Source organism: Heterodontus francisci, chromosome 17 (genome assembly GCF_036365525.1).
Source record: "Heterodontus francisci isolate sHetFra1 chromosome 17, sHetFra1.hap1, whole genome shotgun sequence".
Taxonomy (NCBI): Eukaryota; Metazoa; Chordata; class Chondrichthyes; order Heterodontiformes; family Heterodontidae; genus Heterodontus; species Heterodontus francisci.
The window spans coordinates 2,368,853-2,388,042 of record NC_090387.1 but is presented as its reverse complement, the minus strand read 5'-3'; the positions used below and the strand labels follow the sequence as shown (position 1 = coordinate 2,388,042).

At 44.6% G+C, this 19,190-nt stretch overlaps 1 protein-coding gene across 3 annotated transcripts in view; it reads right to left on the bottom strand.

The window, feature by feature from the left end:
• Positions 1–19,190, bottom strand: part of zc3h18 (zinc finger CCCH-type containing 18) — a 244,396-nt gene that overhangs the window by 184,436 nt on the left and 40,770 nt on the right. For all 3 annotated transcript variants that reach the window (XM_068048996.1, XM_068048995.1, XM_068048997.1), the window contains exon 2: positions 7,159–7,907. In XM_068048996.1, the coding sequence (XP_067905097.1) occupies positions 7,159–7,890 (732 nt within the window). In that variant the 5' untranslated portion in view covers positions 7,891–7,907. The remainder of the gene's footprint in view (positions 1–7,158; positions 7,908–19,190) is intronic.

Below are 19,190 nucleotides of genomic sequence, written 5' to 3'. Positions count from 1 at the left end.
AAGAACTTGGTGCAGTTTTGTAAAATGCGATTTACGTGCCAGATTGTGGGAAAACCACAACCTGCCATAAAACCGGCACATCTAATTCCCATACCAGTTTTTGGGGAACCATTTAGTAGTGTATTGATAAGACTGTGTAGAATCTTTACCAAAAACAAAAGCGAGACACCAATATATAGTCACTATGGATAAGGCTACTCAGCTCCCAGAAGCCATTCCCTTGAGAACAATTGCTGCTACGGTAGCGGTAGAGATGTTAACCCAGTTCTTCACTAGATATGGATTACCAATTGAGATTCAGTCGAATCAAAGTTCCAATTTTATGTCTAAAATTTTTCAGGAAGTTATCAATAATTTGGGTATAAAACAGTTAAAGACTTCAGCATACCTCCCATAGACACAAGGGACTTGAGAAAGGTACCATCAGACCTCAAAACAATGAACAGGGCATAATGTCATGAATATCCCTATGATTGGGATAAAGGGCTAGCATTTCTTTTGTTTGCCACTAGAGATTCACCTAATGTGTCGATTGGTTTTAGCCCTTTTGAATTAGTTTATGGATATGAGATGAGGTCCTCTAAAAATAATCAAAGTTTTTAAAACAGAGGGACGAATCTTGTGCATTTGATTATGAATCAGTGTTCTAGGAGCAGCTCACGAGAGCTTGCAAAGTAGCTCAGGAACACCTTAAAACTTTAAGAACAACCATGAAGAATAGGCAAACAAGCATGCCAAGATCTGAAAATTTCAACCAGGGGAAGAGGTATTCGTATTACTGACTTTCCAGGGTGAACCACTGAAAGCACGATTCAGTGGTCCATAGAAAAAGGTCAAAAGAATTGGTGAAGTAAGTTATTTGATCGTTGGAAAACGAATCCGCTGTGTCATATCAATATGTTGAAACAATAACATCGCCGGGAGGAGGATCAGCAAGAGCAGCTATGTCAGGTAGTAAGAACAGTGAAGAATGAAAGGGATAGTGAGGATGAGGCAGAAGGAGGCCCAGACAATTCTCAAATTGAACCTCCTACTATCGGGTTAGCTATGACTGAATTGTTAAGGAGATTGGACACTATGCTTTTATAATTAGATGCAGAACAAGAAGACCGAACAAGGCTATGCACAGCATTTAAAGGAGTCTGTAGGGATAAGCCAGGATGTACAACCTTAGCCACACATGATGTGGATGTAGTTTAGTTTAGAGATACAGCACTGAAACAGGCCCTTCGGCCCACCGAGTCTGTGCCGACCATCAACCACCCATTTTATACTAATCCTACACTAATCCCGTATTCCTGTAGGGGAATCCTTTCCTATAAAACAGCATCCTTATTGCTTTGGTCCAGAGAAACCGGCCCAGGTAAAAGCAGAAATCCAATACATGTTGGAAAACCACCTAATTGAACCCAGTCAAAGCAGTTGGAGTTCCCCAGTGGTGTTAGTGCCTAACCAGACAGTTCAACTAGGTGCTGCATGGGGTACAGAAAGATTAATGCAGTAACAAAGGCAGATTCCTACCCAATTCTTCGCTTGGAAGACTGTATTGCCAGAGTGGGCAGTGCCACGTTTCTTACAAAAATAGATTTGTTGAAGGGATACTGGCAAGTTCCTTTAACACGCCCAGCTAAAGAAAAATCGGCCTTTGTCACATCAGACGGTCTTTTCCAATGCCGATGCTATTCGGGCTAAATATAATGCCCCAGCCACTTTTCAAAGACTAGTAATCCAAGTGGTAGTCAGTGTTCCTAACTGTGTGGTTTATCTTCATGGTGTGTTGGTATACAGCGACACTTGGAAGGACCACTTGCAACAACTAGAAGCTCTGTTCAAAAAAATTACAATCGGCTGATTTGGTGATAAACCTTGCCAAAAGTGAATTTTCAAAAACCTCATGCATATAGTAGGGCAACGTCCAGTGCTGCCAACAGCAAAAGTATAAGCATTGGTGGAGTTCCCTACCCCAAAGACTAAGCGAGAAATCATGAGGGTTTAGGGGATGAGTGGTTTCTACCGCAAGTTTGTGCCAAATTTTAGTACTGCAGCTGCTCCACTGACAGATTTGCTACAAAAAAAGAAAACCAAGGTAGTGTGATCAGGGGAGTGCCAAACATCTTTTGAGAAGCTCTAAGCCATTTTGATGAATGAACCAGTGTTGACTGCTCCAAATTTCACTCAGCCCTTCAAGGTAGCAAATTGATGCGAGTAGCCTGGGGGTTGGTGCAGTCCTGCTACAAGACGATGAAGCAGGCATAGAAAGGCCAGCGGGATACTTTTCCAAAAAAAGCTAAATCGACACCAAACAAGCTATTCAACAGTGGAAAAAGAAACTCTGGGCTTATTACTAGCTCTTAAGCATTTTGAAATCTATGTCTGCCACGACTATAGAGAGACACTGGCATATACTGATCAAACCCCCTAGCCTTTGTAGAAAAATTTTAAAACCAGAATGCCAGACAATTCCAATGGAGTTTACTATTGCAACCTTATCACTTAAAGATTATCCACATTGTGGAAAAAAAAATATGTAATTGTGGATGCTTTGTCTAGAATCTAACTTTGCTTTGAGTTACTATAGGAACATAGGAAGATAGCAAGAGTAGGCCATTCAGTCCCTCGAGCCTGTCCCACCATTCAATGAGATCATGGCAGATCTGCGGCCTAACTCCATATACCTGCCTTTGGCCCATATCCCTTAATATCTTTGCTTAACAAAATTCTATCTATCTCAGATTTTAAAATTAACAACTGTTCTAGCTTCAACTGCTGTTTGTGGGGGAGAGTTCTAAACCTCTATCACCCTTTGCGTGAAAAAGTGCTTCCTAACATCTCTCCTGAACTGTCTGGCTCTAATCTTTAGACTATGCCCCCTAGTTTTAGAATCTCTAACCAGTGGAAATAGTTTATCTTTATCTAGCCTGTCTTTTCCTGTTAATATCTTGAAGACTTCGATCGGATCACCGCTTAACCTTCTAACTTCTAGCGAAAACAGGCCTAATTTGTGTATTCTCTCCTCGTAACTTAACCCCTGTAGTCCAGGTATCATTCTTGTAAATCTACATTGCACTCCCTCCAACACCTCCTTCCTAAGGTGTGGTGCCAAGAACTGCCCACAATACTCCAAGTGGGGTCTTACCAGGGTTTTGTACAGCGCTGCAGCATAACCTCTGCATCTTTATACTCCAATCCTCTAGATATAAAGGCTAGCATTCCATTAGCCTTTTTGATTATTTTCTGCACTTGCTAGTGGCATTTTAAAGATCTATGCACCTAAACCCCCAAGTCTCTTTGGACATCCATTGTACTTAACCTCTTCCCAATTAGAAAGTAACCTGCTCTATCCTTTTTTGGTCCAAAATGGATAACCTCACAATTGCCCGCATTGAAATCCATCTGCCACAGTTTTGCCCATTCACCTGGTCTGTCAATATCTCCTTGCAAATTTTTATGCTATCATCTAGACTGTCTACAATGCCACCTAACTTTGTATCATTAGCAAATTTGAATATATGACTTACTATGCCATCATCCAAGTCGTTAATGAATAGTGTGAATAATTGAGGCCCCAACACAGATCCCTGTGGGACACCACTAGTCACATCCTGCCAATCAGAGTACGTACCCATGATCCCCACTCTTTGTCGCCTACCACTCAACCAACCTCCTAACCATGTAAATAATTTGCCCTCAACTCCATGGGCTTCTCCCTTAGTTAACAGTCTCTTATGTGGGACTTTATCAAATGCCTTCTGGAAATCCATATAAATAACATCTATAGACATTCCCCTGTCCACTACCTTAACAAGCTCTTCAAAAAGTTCAGTGACATTTGTCAGGCATGACCTTCCCGTCATGAATCCATGCTGGCTGTCCCTGATTAACTGAAATTTTTCTAGGTGTTCAGTCACCCTATCCTTGATTGTAGACTCCAGCAACTTGCCCACCACAGATGTCAGGCTAACTGGTCTGTAATTTCCTTGGTTCCCCCCTTCACCCGTCTTAAAAAGTGGAGTGACATGTGCAACTTAGTGCAAAGATGATACAAAGCCAAACTGAATTAGCTACAGGTAAAGAGTGAATGAGAATGTGTGTGTAAATGCGTTTTAATATATTTTTCATCTTTTTTTTAACTCTTTGTAATGAAACGCATTTAAGGATGGAGGAGTTACGAAAGTGCTTCCATCTTTAAATTTTCTTTTCAGGACGTGTTAAAACGGAAAAAATTCCATGGATGTGATTTTTGTAAACCAAGTTCACTGAAAGGACACTTAAGATATTGTTTGAATACAACCTGTGCTGCGAAACATGTGCTTTAAGCTCAATAAATAACAGAAAACTTGGTGACCTGGGGAAGATGTTTACACAGAAGCCACATGTCAAGGTTTATGGGAGTCAGGAGGTGACTTTCAGTTGGGGTGTGAACTGCTCTGAAAACAGTTGGGTGTTTTGCCTGCCAAAAAAAAAGAAACCACGCAACTCACCTCTTTCTCCACCTCTTTGAAGAAACCCTGCAAAGATCCAGTGTGGGAAAGCTAAAATCCTTGGTGCTGCTGCTCTCCTGAGAAGCTAGAAAAACCTGCCAGATTAATTCTCAACGCCGCCTGAAAATAACTGCTTTAGAAAAGATCCCAGTGACTCGTCTCTGTATACCCGGACTCGAGACCAAAGGGACAACTGACTTCCTTCCATAGCTTCTCTTTTTTTCTTCAAAAATTAGCAAGTATTTGGCCAAAGTATTTTTTTGTCTTTTTGTTTGCGCAACAGACCTCTGCAGAGATAATTTCTGTATTTCTCTTCAGTGTGTGTGCGTTTGTGTGGGGAATTTAAAGGGGAACGTTTATACTTCAATCTATGTGTTAATGCTTTGCTTCATTACTAGATAAGTCTTGTTTGATAATAAACTGATAATTTTGTAGATTAAAGAAACCTGGTTGGTGTATTTTATTCTGGGATAAAGAGTACAGTATATGATTGACCGAAACGGTAACTGGATAAATATTTTTAAAAGAAATGTTGTGACCTTTGGAGAAATGGCACTAGAAAAGACAGTGCACTCCTCCCACCTCGGTCATAACACCAGGCCCAGATGCAATACATCCCAAGCTGCTGACAGAAACAAGGAAAGAAATAGAGGAGGCTCTGACCAGCATTTTCCAAACCCCTCTGGTTACAGTCGTGGTGCTAGAGGGCTGCTAACATTGTGCCACTGTTTTAAAAAGGAAGGGATAGATAGCTCAAGTGATTACAGGGTGGTCAGCCCAACCTTAAGGGCTGGGCAAACTATTAGAAAATTTTTGAGGGACAGTATAAACAGTCATTCAGAAAGCCACTGATTAATCAAGGACAGTCAACATGGAATTTGTTAAGGGAAGATCTGACTAACCTGATTGAACTTTCTGAGGAGTAACAAGGAAGGTCAATGAGGGTAGCACGTTTAATGCAGTCTAAATGGATTTTTCATAAGGCTTTTGACAGGTCCCACATGGTAGATTGGTCAGAAAATTAGAAGAGCCAATCCTCCAATCACCCCAGCACTACCACTGCCCATCCCTCTGCTCCTTCCCATGCAAGAACAGGAGATGGAACAGCTGCCGCTCATACTTCATCCCTCTCACCATCCAAAGCCCTAAACACTCGTTCCAGGTGAAACAGCGATTTACATGTACTTCTTTCAATTTAGTATATTTGTTTTTGTTTCTTTACTTGTCCCATTACAACCTCCTTTTGCCTTGCACTATCACCTCATTTGTTATATAATCTCTTCTGCCGTCTACCCTATCACAGACCTTCCCTTTCACCCTTCCCTCTTCTCCCCCTACTTTCTCTGCCTTTCTTAAAGACGGTTACATCTCTAAGTATTATCAATTCTGACAAAGGGTCATTGACCCGAAACATTAACTGTGTTTCTCTCTCCAGAGATGCTGCCAGGTCTGCAGAGTATTTCAGTTTTTATTATTGAGAAGTCTACTTTTGGAGAATTCGGTTAAACCAAAGAAAGTGCATAATCTCTCCTCACAGGGAGGAACTTCACTTGTCCAAGTCCAGAGAGTTTGGCCACAAATTGGCTCCTGTTCCCCAAACCTATGCAAGGGTACTGCTGGAGTTTAGACAGCTAGAACCATGCAGCTTACCAGTAAAGTTATTTGTTTTAATACCCATGACACTGTAACACTAAGATCTGAAGAGGTTATGAGTGTGGGTGTAAAGCAGAGTCGGGAAGGGAGAGTATCAGCAGTCAGCATTCTTGTGCTAGGCAGGAGAAGAGAGATATGTGGCAGGGAAGGCAGAAAGGCGGTGGTGTGTGGGAAGGGGGAATAAAGCAAGCAATAGAGAAACAAGAACAGAAAGCTAGAGATAAGAGTGGCGAAAGGGGAAAAAAAAGACCAAAAAGACTTGCACTCAGACAGCCCCTCTCACGACCACCGGACATCTCAAAGCATTTTGCAGCCAATTAAATACTTCTGAAGTGTAGTTACTGTTGTAATGTAGGAAAAGCAGTAGCTAATAGGCGCACAGCAAGCTCTCACAAACAGCAATGTGATAATGACCAAATAATTTTTTCTTATGTGATGCTGATTGAGGGATAAACATTGGCCAGGCCACCGGGTAGAAGTCCGCTGCTCTTAAAAATAGTACCATGGAATCTTTTACATCAACCTGAGGGGGCTTTGGTTTAGTATCTCATTCAAAAGACGGCACCTCCTACAGTGAAGCACTCCCTCAGTACTGCACGAGAGTGTCAGCCTTGGCTTGTGCGTTCAGGCCCTGGACTGGGAATTGAACCTACAACATTCTGACTCAAGAGATGCCACCAACTGAATCACAGACACACCAGGAGAGGAGAGATCAGGAGAGGGGCAGTGGAATGCAAAAATGGGAAGGAAAGAAACCAAACAGGAATGATAAAGGTGGCCAGAACAGCAGAGAAAAGGGCAAGGAGATGGGACAGAAAGAGACACAAGGCACTTGATGATGACTTTTCTGATTAGGTATCGGAGGAGATCTAAACCAACTACCAGCTAAAGCAGGGTCTCCAGTCACAACACAGCAAAGGAGTGCTGCAAGGTACTTTTCAATGGTATAGTACAAGGACTTGAATACCCATATTTATTGCATGACATTCTAGATTGCATGGGATAAAATTATTTAAGATCATACCTCAACTTCTCCTTCATCAAGCTCCCCATCATCCTCATCTTTTTTCCTCTCACGAAATGAATCTTTTCTGTCTCTTTCAGACTTTTTCTCCTCCAGTTGACTTTTTTCCATATCCCCCTCCTTTGGCGAGTCGCTACTTTTCTCCTCCATGCTTTGTTTTTCACTGTCTTCTGCCACAGCCCCTGGCTGTTCTTCAGGAACCTCCTCATCATAGTCCAGCTCATGTTCATCCAGGTCCCTAGTAACAGAGGATGCTTCGTCCTTGGAATCATTTGCAGCCTCCTCATCGGCTTGGGAATCCTGTTTCTCAGACACAGTCTTTTCAGTTCGCTCAGTATTGCAAGCTCTTTTTGGACTTGCAACATTGTCTCGGTCAGATTCTGCATCCAAGTCTTTAGGTGGCTCCTCATTATCTCTGTCATTTCCACTTTCTTCACTGTAATCTCCTTCCTCTCTCAACTTTTCCTCCTCCTCTTCCACCTCTGATTCATGGGTTTCCCCATCGTCCCGACTCCCCTCATTGTCAGGCTCTCCAATACTGTGAATCTCAGCATCACTGCAATGGTTATTATCCTCAGAATCAATGCATTCTCCATCATTGTCAGAATGTTTGTCTATATCCTCTTCGTCATCGTTTTCATGCCCTCCCTCAAGCAATAGGTCATCATCATCTTCAGAGAGTTGGTCTTCTGGGGAACGAGGGTCACGATCCGGACTATCAGAGACATCCATTGGAGAACAATGTTATTCTGTTACAAGAGAAAGGTATATGAATATAATTCACCCACAGGGTGCTCCAGCATTTTCCCCATTATACTGAGTGCACTATGAATTTCATAAGAAACAGGAGCAGGAGTCGGCCATTCGGCCCCTCAAGCCTGCCCCACCATTCAATAAGATCATGGCTGATCTGCCCAGACCTCAATTCCTCTTTTGTGCCAGCTCCTCATAGACCTCAACTCCTCGATATTTCAAAAATCTATCTACCTCCTCTTTAAATACTCTCAGTGATCTAGCTTCCACAACTCTCTGGGGTAGAGAATTCTGGACATTCACCACCCTGAAGGGCGGCACAGTGGCGCAGTGGTCAGCACCGCAGCCTCACAGCTCCAGCGACCCGGGTTCAATTCTGGGTACTGCCTGTGTGGAGTTTGCAAGTTCTCCCTGTGTCTGCTTGGGTTTTCTCCGAGTGCTCCGGTTTCCTCCCACATGCCAAAAGACTTGCAGGTTGGTAGGTAAATTGGCCATTATAAATTGTCCCGAGTATAGGTAGGTGGGAGGGAAATACAGGGACAGGTGGGGATGTGGTAGGAATATGGGATTAGTGTAGGATTAGTATAAATGCGTGGTTGATGGTCGGCACAGACTCGCTGTGCCGAAGGGCATGTTTCAGTGCTGTATAACTAAACTAAACCCTCTGAGAGAAGAAATTCCTTTGTATTTCAGTTTTAAATGAATGCCCCCTTATTTTGTAACTACATCCCCTAGTTCGAGATTCCCCCACTAATGGAAACATATTCTCAACATCTACCCTGTCAAGCCCCCTCAGAATCTTGTACGTTTCAATAAAATCACCTCTCATTCTTCTAAACTCTAATGAATAAAGGCCTAACCAGTTTAGCCATTCTTGATAAGTCAACCCCTTCATCCCAGGAATTAGCCTAATGAATCTCTTTTGAACTGCCTCCAATGCCTGTATATCCTTTCTTAAATACGGGGACCAAAACTGTATGCAGTACTCCAGGTGTGGCCTCACCAACACCCTGTACAGTTGTAACAAGACTTCCCTGTTTTTAAACTCCAACCCCCTAGCAATAAAGGCCAAAATTCCATTTGCCTTCCTAATTACTTGCTGCACCTGCATGTTAACTTTGTGTTTCATGGACAAGAACACCCAGATCCCTTCGTGCTGCACTTTTTTGAAGTCTCTCTCCATTTAAATAACAGTCTGCCTTTTGATTCTTCCTACCAAAGTGCATGACCGCACAGTTGCCTACATTAAACTCCATCTGCCAAGCTTTTGCCCACTCACTCAATATATCCCTTTGCAGATTCCTTATGTCCGCATCACAACATGCTTTCCCACCTATTTTTGTATCGTCAGCAAATTTGGATATATTACACTCTGCTCCCTCCTCCAAGTCATTAATATAGATAGTAAATAATTGAGGCCCTAGGACTGTTCCTTGTGGCACTCCACTAGATACATCTTTCCAACCTGAAAAAGAACGGTTAATCCTGACTCTCTGTGTTCTGTGTGTTAGCCAATCCTCAATCCATGCTAATACATTACCCCCAATACCATGGGCTCCTAATCTTGTGCAATAATCTTTTATGTGGCACCTTATCGAATGCCTTCTGGAAATCTAAATACACTACATCTACTGGTTCCCCTTCATCAACTCTGCTTGTTATATCCTCAAAGAACTCTAGCAAATTTGTCAAACATGATTTCCCTTTCACAAAAGCATGTTGACTCTGTTTGACTGTGTTAAGCTTTTCTAAATGTCCTGCTATTTCTTCCTTAATAATGGACTCTAGCATTTTCCTAACGACTGACGTTAGGCTGACTGGCCTGTAGCTTCCTGCTCTTTGTCTCCCACCCTTCTTGAACTGGGGCGTCACATTAGTGGTTTTCCAATCCGCTGGGACCCTCCCGGAATCCAGTGAGTTCTGGAATATTTCGGCCAATGCCTCCACTATCTCTGCAGCCACTTCCTTTAAAACCCATGGATGTAGGCCATCAGGTCCTGGCAACTTGTCTGCCTTTAGTCCCATTAGTTTGTCAAATACTTTGTCCCTCGTAATAGAGACTGTTACAAGATCTTTCCTCCCGTCAGCTCCTTGCTTATCTGATACCTGTGCGATATTTATAGTGTCCTCCACCATGAAGACCGATGCAACATACTGGTCTAAATTATCTGCCAATTCCCTGTTCCCCATTATCAATTCTCCAGTCGCATCCTCCAAGCTCACTTTAGTACTCTCTTTCTTTTTATATACCCGTAGAAGCTCTTGCTGTTTGTTTTTATATTTCTTGCCAACTTACTTTCATAATCAATATTCTCCCTCTTTATTAGTTTTTTAGTCATCTGCTGCTGGTTCCTGAAAAAAACCCAATCCTCTGGCCTACCACTAGCTTTGTATGCCTTAGTTTTTGATTGGATACTCTCCTTGACTGCCTTTGTTAACCACGGGTGGTCCATCTTTCTCATAGAGTCCTTCTTTTTGACCAGGATAAATTTTTGCTGAGCGTTATGAAATATCTGCTTAAATGTCTACCAGTGTTCATCCACTGACCTTCCTCTTAGTCTATTTTCCCAGCCTGCTTTAGACAACTCTTTCTTCATACCTCTGTAATTGCCCTTGTTTAAGTTGAGGACACTAGTTTGAGATCAGAGTTGCTCGCCCTCAAACTGAATTTGAAATTCTACCATGTTGTGATTGCTACCCCTTAGAGGACGATATCTATTATTCCTACCTCATTGCACATTAGTAGATCTAATATAGCCTGTTCCCTGGTAGGTTCTGCAACTTAATGCTCTAAGTAACAATCTCTGATGCACTCTACAAATTAGTCTTCCATGTTACCCCTGCCAATCTGATTTGTCCAGTCAATATGCAGATTAAAATCACCCATGACAATTGTAGCACCCTTCTTACACACCTCCGTTATATCCCGATTTATACTTTGTCCTACAGTGAGGCAACCCTTCAGCCTATAGACGACTCCCACCTGTGACTTCTTCCCCTTGCTATTCCTTATTTCCACCCAAACTGATTCCACATCACGATCTATTACACCTCTCTCACTACTCACCACCGCACTGATACCTTCCTTTATTAACAAAGCTACCCCACCTCCATTTCCTTTTTGCCTATTTTTCCGGAACGTCGAATACCCTTGAATATGGAGTTCCCAGTCTTGGTCACCCTGCAACCACGTCTCTGTTAGAGCTATCAAGTCACACTCATTTATTTCTATTTGTGCCGTCAACTCATCTATCTTACTACAAATGCTGCGTGCGTTCAGATAACGAGCCTTAAGCTTTGACTTTTTGCCATTATTACTCATTCTGGTTCTAATTTCTGCTGCATTCTTCTGCTTATATTTTCTGACCCTCCCTGTCACACTTTGATTACTGTTCGCCTCTTCACTACCCTGCACCTCTGCTCTCTTGTTTCTTTTTGATTTTTTAAACTTCCCTTCAATTGAACCCTCACCCCACTAATTAGTTTAAAGTCCTGTCTACAACCCTCGTGTTACGATTCGCCAGGACACTGGTTCCAGCATGGTTCAAATGGAGCCCGTCCCAACAGAACAGCTCTCTCTTTCCCCAGTACTGGTGCCAGTGCCCCATGAATTGGAACCCATTTCTCCCACACCAATCTTTCAGCCACGCGTTTACCTCTCTAATCTTATTTACACTACGCCAATTTGCACGTGGCTCAGGTAGTAATCCGGAGATTAACTTTGTGGTTTTGCTTTTTAATTTATCCCCGAGCTGTTCATAGTCCCTCAGCAGAACCTCTTTCCTAGTCCTACCTATGTTGTTGGTACCGACGTGGACCACGACAACTGGATCCTGACCCTCCCACTCCAAGTTCTTCTCCAGCCCAGAAGAGATGTCCTTAACCTTGGTATCGGGTAGGCAACACAGCCTTCGGGACCCTCTATCTTTGCTGCAGAGAACAGCATCTATTCCCCTAACTATGCTATCCCCTATTACAACTACATTTCTCTTTTCTCCCCCCACTTGAATGGCGCTCTGAACCATGGTGCTGTGGTCAGTTTGCTCATCCTCCCTGAAGTCTGTGCCCTCGTCCACACTGAGCGCAAGAACTCGGTCCCTATTGGATAAGGGCACTGGCAGAGGCTCTTCCAAAGCTAAATTCTGGATCCCCATACCTGCATCACGCAGTCACACCCTCCTGTCCCTGACCATGGTCCAAATTCGATGTAATTAATTAAGGGGTGTGATTGTCTCCTGAACCACAGTGTCCAGGTAACTCTCCCCCTCCCTGATGTGTCGCAGTGTCCGCAGCTCGGACTCCAGCTCATCAACTCTGAGCCGAAGGTCCTCGAGCAGCCAACACTTGCGGCAGATGTGGTCACCGTGGATCGCACCGGCGTCCACCAGCTCCCACATACTACAGCTGCAACACATCGCCTGCCCAGCCATCTCTATTCTATCAAATGAATTAATTAATTTGGATGTTAAATATTTTAGAAGTGAATTTCTTAACTGTACTCTTCAGTTGTAATAAGGTCTCTTGATTTAAACCACTTGGCCAAAAGGAGACACGAAAGAGATACCCACCAATCACCTACCTGTTTTCCTGTGACGTCAGACCTCGGCTCTGACAGGTAGAGACAGGCAGAAGGGGTTCTCAGCCACCGGTTTCAGCACATAAAATGACATTAAGTATTCAAACCCAAAACTCCTCCAGTAGTTCAGTGGGCTATAGTCAATACCTCTAAAATTCAGTCAGGGGTCTGTCCAGTTTCTATGACATTACTAAGTAGTCTAAACACATTTAAATCCCAAGAAAAGGGCAACAGTATTTAAAGTAAACCAACAAAGGTTTGAAGAAACGACATCTGAAGTGCCTGACGAGGAGTGAGAATTATTTTTTAAAAATTCTGAGGGCCAAGATAAATCATTATCAAATACATGGATCAATCAAAGTCAGCATGGATTTGTTAAGGGAAGCTCATGTCTGAATAACATGATTGCATTTTTTTGAACAAGGAGGGTTGATGAGGGTAGTGCATTTGATGTAGTTATATGGATTTTAGCAAGGTTTTCGATAAGGTCCCACATGGCAGACTGATCATGAAATTAAAAGTAGGATACTGAGAAGTACAGAGACAGAGGGAATTTGGATTCAAGGCAAAGTGGCAAATTGAACCCAAAATTGGCTTAGAGGCAAGAAGCAAAGGGTAATGGTCGACAGATGTTTGTGTGACTGGAAGGCTGTTTCCAGTGGGGCTCCGCTTTTTGTGGTATATATCAATGACTTGGATTTGAAAGTAGTGGGTATGATAAAGAAGTTTGCAAACAATACAAAAATTGGTCGTGTGGTTGCTAATGAAGAAAGCTGGAGACTGCAGGAAGATATCAATGGACTAGTCAAGTGGGCAAAGCCGTGGTAAATGGAGTTCAATCCAAACAAGTAGGAGGTAATGCATTTGGAGAAGGCTAAGGCAGCAAGGGAATACACAATAAATGGTAGGATAGTAAGTATAGAGGAACAGAGGGAACTTGGAGTGCATCTCCACAGATCCCTGAAGGTGGCTGATCAGGTAGATAAAGTGGTCAAGGTGGCATACAGGATACTTGTCTTTGTTAGCCGAGGCACAGAGTATAAAAACTGAGGGGTTATGCTGGAACTGTATAAAAGACTAGTTAGGCCACAGCAGGAGTACTGTGTGCAGTTCTGGTAGCACACAATAGGAAAGATGTAATTGCACTAGAGAGGGTACAGAGGAGATTTACGAGGATGTTGCCTGTTCGGAAAATTTTAGTAATGATGAAAGACTGGATAGGCTGGGGTTGTTTACTCTGGAACAGAGGAGGCTAAGGGGAGACCTAATTGAAGTGTATAAAATTATGAGGGGTCTAGACAGAGCGGATAGGAAAGCCCCATTCCCCTTGGCTGTGGGGTTCAAAACCAGGAGGCATAGATTTAGAGGGGATTCGAGAGGAAATGTTTTCACCCAGAGGGTGAAAAAGATTGGGAACTCACTGACTGAAAGAATGGGAGAGGCAGAAACCCTCATAACATTTAAAAAGTACTTGGATATACACCTGAAGTGCCATAACCTAGAGGGCTATGGACCAAGAGCTGGAAAGTCTTTGTCAGCTAGTGCAGACCCAATGGGCCAAATGGCCTCTTTCCATGCTGTAAATAAATTTCTATGATTTCTAAATTTCTATTTCTACAGAACCAAGAGGGATATGCATCAGCCAGATCAGAGATCTGGAACAGCCAGCCAGGAAACTAGCGCCACCAGTGATTTACACCACAGTGTCACAATTAGGTGGGTTCTCCTGTGCTGACTTGTGGAACAATAAGCAATGGAGTCAAAATCAGGAATATGAGGGAGAGTCAGCAGAATTGGAAGCGAGGGAGGCAGCAGTGCTGGTACAGTCAGCACCCCATGGAAGTAAGAGCATAACCAGGAAATGGACTTTACCAGTGCTGCTGGGGTGTAGAGGTTCCCCAGCCAGGTGAAATTATGCAATGAGGAACCAAATCTATGCTAGAAGCCTTGGTTGTTGTGGTACTGAAAAGCACATTAAAAAAATGAAGTTGCCACATTTAATCCCCACTCTGTGTTGGATTGAAACAACTGACCTCAGCAATTTAAAATCTAAATCAACAACTTCGATGAGGGGACAGAGTGTAATATAGAGTCATTTATGGCACAGAAGGCCATTCGGCCCATCAAGTCCATGCCAGCTCTCCATGGAGTTAACCAGTTAGCCCCACTCCCCCGCTCAAACCCCATAGCCCGGCAAGTTTATTTCCTTCAAGTAGCCTTCCTTCCTTTTGAAGTCATTGTTTCCACTTCCACCACCCTTATGAGCTGAGAGTGCCAAGTCATCACCCACTGCACAAAAAAATTGCTTCCTCATATTCCGCCTGCATCTCTTGGCCAAAACCTTCAATCTGTGTCCCCTAGCTCTTGTAACATTAGTTAATGGGAAAAGATTTTCCTTGTCTAACTTATCGAAGCCTGTCATAATCTTGTACACCTCTGTTAAATCTCCCCTCAATCTCCGATGCTCTAAGGTAAATGTATCCAAGTATGCTGACGGTATAAAGTTAGATGGGAAAGTAAGCTGTGAGGAGGGCGCAGAGTGATATAGACAAGTCAGGTGAGTGAGCAAGAACATGGTAGATGGAATATAACGTGGGGATGTGTGAAGTTACCACTTTTGCTGGGAAAAATAGAAAAACACGATTATTTTTAAATGGTGAGAGTGGGAAACATTGGTATTCAAAGGGACTTGGGCATCCTTGCACATGAACCACAGAAAGTTAACATACAGGTACAGAAAACAATTATGAAAGCAAATTGTGTGTGAGCCTTTATGACAAAAGTGTTGGAGTACTAGCCTGTCCACCATCTACAAGGCACAAGTCAGGAGTGTGATGGAATACTCTTCACTTGCCTGGATGGGTGCAGCTATAACAACACTCAAGAAGCTCGACACCATCCTGGACAAAGCAGCCCACTTGATTGGCACCCCATCCACCAACATTCAATCCCTCCACGACCAACACACAGTGGCAGCAGTGTGTACCATCTACAAGATCCAACCCAGGCTCCTTAGACCGCAGCTTCCTCTACCACCTAGAAGGATGAGGGCAGCGGCTGCATGGGAACACCACGACCTGAAAGTTCCCCTCCAACCCACACACCATCCTGACTTGGAACTATATATGCCGTTCCTTCACTGTCACTGGGTCAAAGTCCTGGAACTCCCTTCCAAACAACATTGTGGATGTCCCTACCCCACATGGATTGCAGCAGTTCAAGAATGTGGTTAACTCTTACATGCCCTCTGAAATGGCCGAGCAAGCCACTCAGTTGTACCTAACCGCTACGAAGTAAATAAAAAGGAATGAAACCGGACGGACCACCCGGCATCGACCTAGGCACCGGAAACAACAACGGCAAACCCAGCCCTGTCGACCCTGCAAAATCCTCCTTACTAACATCTGGGGACTTGTGCCAAAATTGGGAGAACTGTCCCACAGACTAGTCAAGCAACAGCCTGACATAGACATACTCATGGAATCATACCTTATAGACAAAGTCCCAGACACTGCCATCACCATCCCCAGGTATGTCCTGTCCCACCGGCAGGACAAACCCAGCAGAGCTGGCGGGACAGGGGTATACAGTAGGGAGGGAGTTGCCCTGGGAGTCCTCAACATCGACTCCGGACCCCATGAAGTCTCATGGCATCAGGTCAAACATGGGCAAGGTAACCTCCTACTGATTACCACCTACCGCCCTCCCTCAGCTGATGAGTCAGTACTCCTCCATGTTGAACGCCACTTGGAGGAAGCACTGAGGGTGGCAAGGGCACAAAATGTACTCTGGGTGGGGGACTTCAATGTCCATCACCAAGAGTGGCGCGGTAGCACCACTACTGACTGAGCTGGCTGAGTCCTAAAGGACATAGCTGCGATACTGGGTCTGCGGCAGGTGATGGGGGAACCAACACGAGGGAAAAACATACATGACCTCGTCCTCACCAATCTGCCTGCCGGTGATGCTTCTATCCATGACTGTACTGGTAGGAGTGACCACCGCACAGTCTTTGTGGAGATGAAGTCCCGCCTTCACACTGAGGATACCCTCCATCGTGTTATGTGGCACTACCACCGTGCTAAATGGGATAGATTTCGAACAGATCTAGCAATGCAAAACTGGGCATCCAAGAGGCGCTGTGGGCCATCAGCAGCAGCAGAATTGCACTCAACCACAATCTGTAACCTCATGGCCCAGCATATCCCCCACTCCACTATTACCATCAAGCCAGGAGACCAACCCTGGTTCAATGAAGAGTGCAGGAGGGCATGCCAGGAACAGCACCAGGCATACCTCAAAATGAGGTGTCAACCTGGTGAAGCTACAACACAGTACTATCTGCATAAGCAGCATGCGATAGACAGAGCTAAACGATCCCATAACCAACGGATCAGATCTAAGCTCTGCAGTCCTGCCACATCCAGCCGTGAATGGTGGTGCACAATTAAACAACTAACTGGAGGTGGCGGCTCCACAAATATCCCCATCCTCAACGATGGGTGAGCCCAGCACATCAGTGCGAAAGATAAGGCTGAAGCATTTGCAACAATCTTCAGCCAGAAGTGCCGAGTTGATGATCCATCTCGGCCTCCTCCTGAAGTCCCCAGCATCACAGATGCCAGACTTCAGCCAATTTGATTCACTCCACGTGATATCAAGAAACGACTGAAGGCACTGGATACTGCAAAGGCTGTGGGCCTTGACAATATTCCGGCAATAGTACTGAAGACCTGCGCTCCAGAACTTGCCGCACCCCTAGCCAAGCTGTTCCAGTACAGCTACAACACTGGCATCGACCCTGCAATGTGGAAAATTGCCCAGGTATGTCCTGTACACAAAAAGCAGGACAAGTCCAGCCCGGCCAATTACCGCCCCATCAGCCTACTCTCAATCATCAGGAAAGTGATGGAAGGTGTCATCAACAGTGCCATCAAGCGGCACTTGCTTAGCAATAACCTGCTCAGTGACGCTCAGCTTGGGTTCCGCCAGGGCCACTCAGCTCCAGACCTCATTACAGCTTTGGTTCAAACATGGACTAAAGAGCTGAACTCAAGAGGTGAGGTGAGAGTGACTGCCCTTGACATCAAGGCAGCATTTGACCGAGTATGGCATCAAGGAGCCTTCGCAAAACTGAGGTCAATGGGAATCAGGGGGAAAACCCTCCGCTGGCTGGAGTCATACCTAGCGCAAAGGAAGATGGTTGTGGTTGTTGGAGGTCAATCATCTGAGCTCCAGGACATCACTGCAGGAGTTCCTCAGGGTAGTGTCCTGGGCCCAACCATCTTCAGCTGCTTCATCAGTGACCTTCCTTCAATCATAAGGTCAGAAGTGGGGATGTTTGCTGATGATTACACAATGTTCAGCACCATTCGTGACTCCTCAGATACTGAAGCAGTCCATGTAGAAATGCAGCAAGACCTGGACAATATCCAGGCTTGGGCTGATAAGTGGCAAGTAACATTCGCACCACACAAGTGCCAGGCAATGACCATCTCCAACAAGAGAGAATCTAAACATCTCCCCATGACATTCAATGGCATTACCATCGCTGAATCCCCCACTATCAACATCCTAGGGGCTACCATTGACCAGAAACTGAACTGGAGTATCCATATAAATACCGTGGCTACAAGAGCAGGTCAGAGGCTGGGAATCCTGAGGCAAGTAACTCACCTCCTGACTCCAGACCCACAGCAAAGTGGGTGACTCTTAACTGCCCTCTGAAATGGCCGAGCAAGCCACTCAGTTCAAGGGCAGTTCGGGCTGGGCAACAAATGCTGGCCTTGCCAGTGATGCCCACATCCCCGAATTGCCCTCGAGAAGCTGGAGGTGAGATGCCTTTTTATTTATTCATTCAGGGATGTGGGCATCGTGGGCTTGGCCAGCATTTATTGCCCATTCCTATTTGTCCTTGAGAAGGTGGTGGTGAGCTGCCTTCTTGAACCGCTGCAGTCCATTTGGGGTAGGTATACCCACAGTGCTGTTAGGGAGTTCCATGATTTTGACCCAGCGACAGTGAAGGATCCGCAATATAGTCCCAAGTCAGGATGGTGTGTGACTTGGAGGGGAACTTGCAGGTGGTGGTGTTCCCATGCATTTGCTGCCCTCGTCCTTCTAGTTGGTAGAGGTTGCGGGTTTGGAAGGTGCTGTCTAAGGAGCCTTGGTGCATTGCTGTAGTGCATCTTGTAGATGGTACACACTGCTGCCACTGTGCGTCGGTGGTGGAGGGAGTGAATGTTTGTAGATGGGGTGCCAATCAAGCGGGCTACTCATGTAGGCCAGACCATGTAAGGACAGATTTCCTTCTCGAAAGGCTATTAGTGAACCAGATGGACTCTTTCAACAATCAATCACAGAATCACAAAATAATACAGTGCATAAAAGGCCCTTCGGCCCATTGAGTCTGCACCGATGCATTAAAGACACCTGACCTGTCTACCTAATCCGATTTAGAACATAGAACAGTACAGCACAGTACAGGCCCTTCGGCCCACGATGTTGTGCCGAACCTTTAACCTACTCTAAGTTCAAACTAACTACCCACCCTTCATTCTACTATCATCCATGTACCTATCCAAGAGTCGCTTAAATGTCCCTAATGTATCTGCTTCTACCACCACCGCTGGCAGCGCATTCCACGCACCCACCACTCTCTGTGTCAAGAACCTATCTCTGACATCTCCCCGAAACCTTCCTCCAA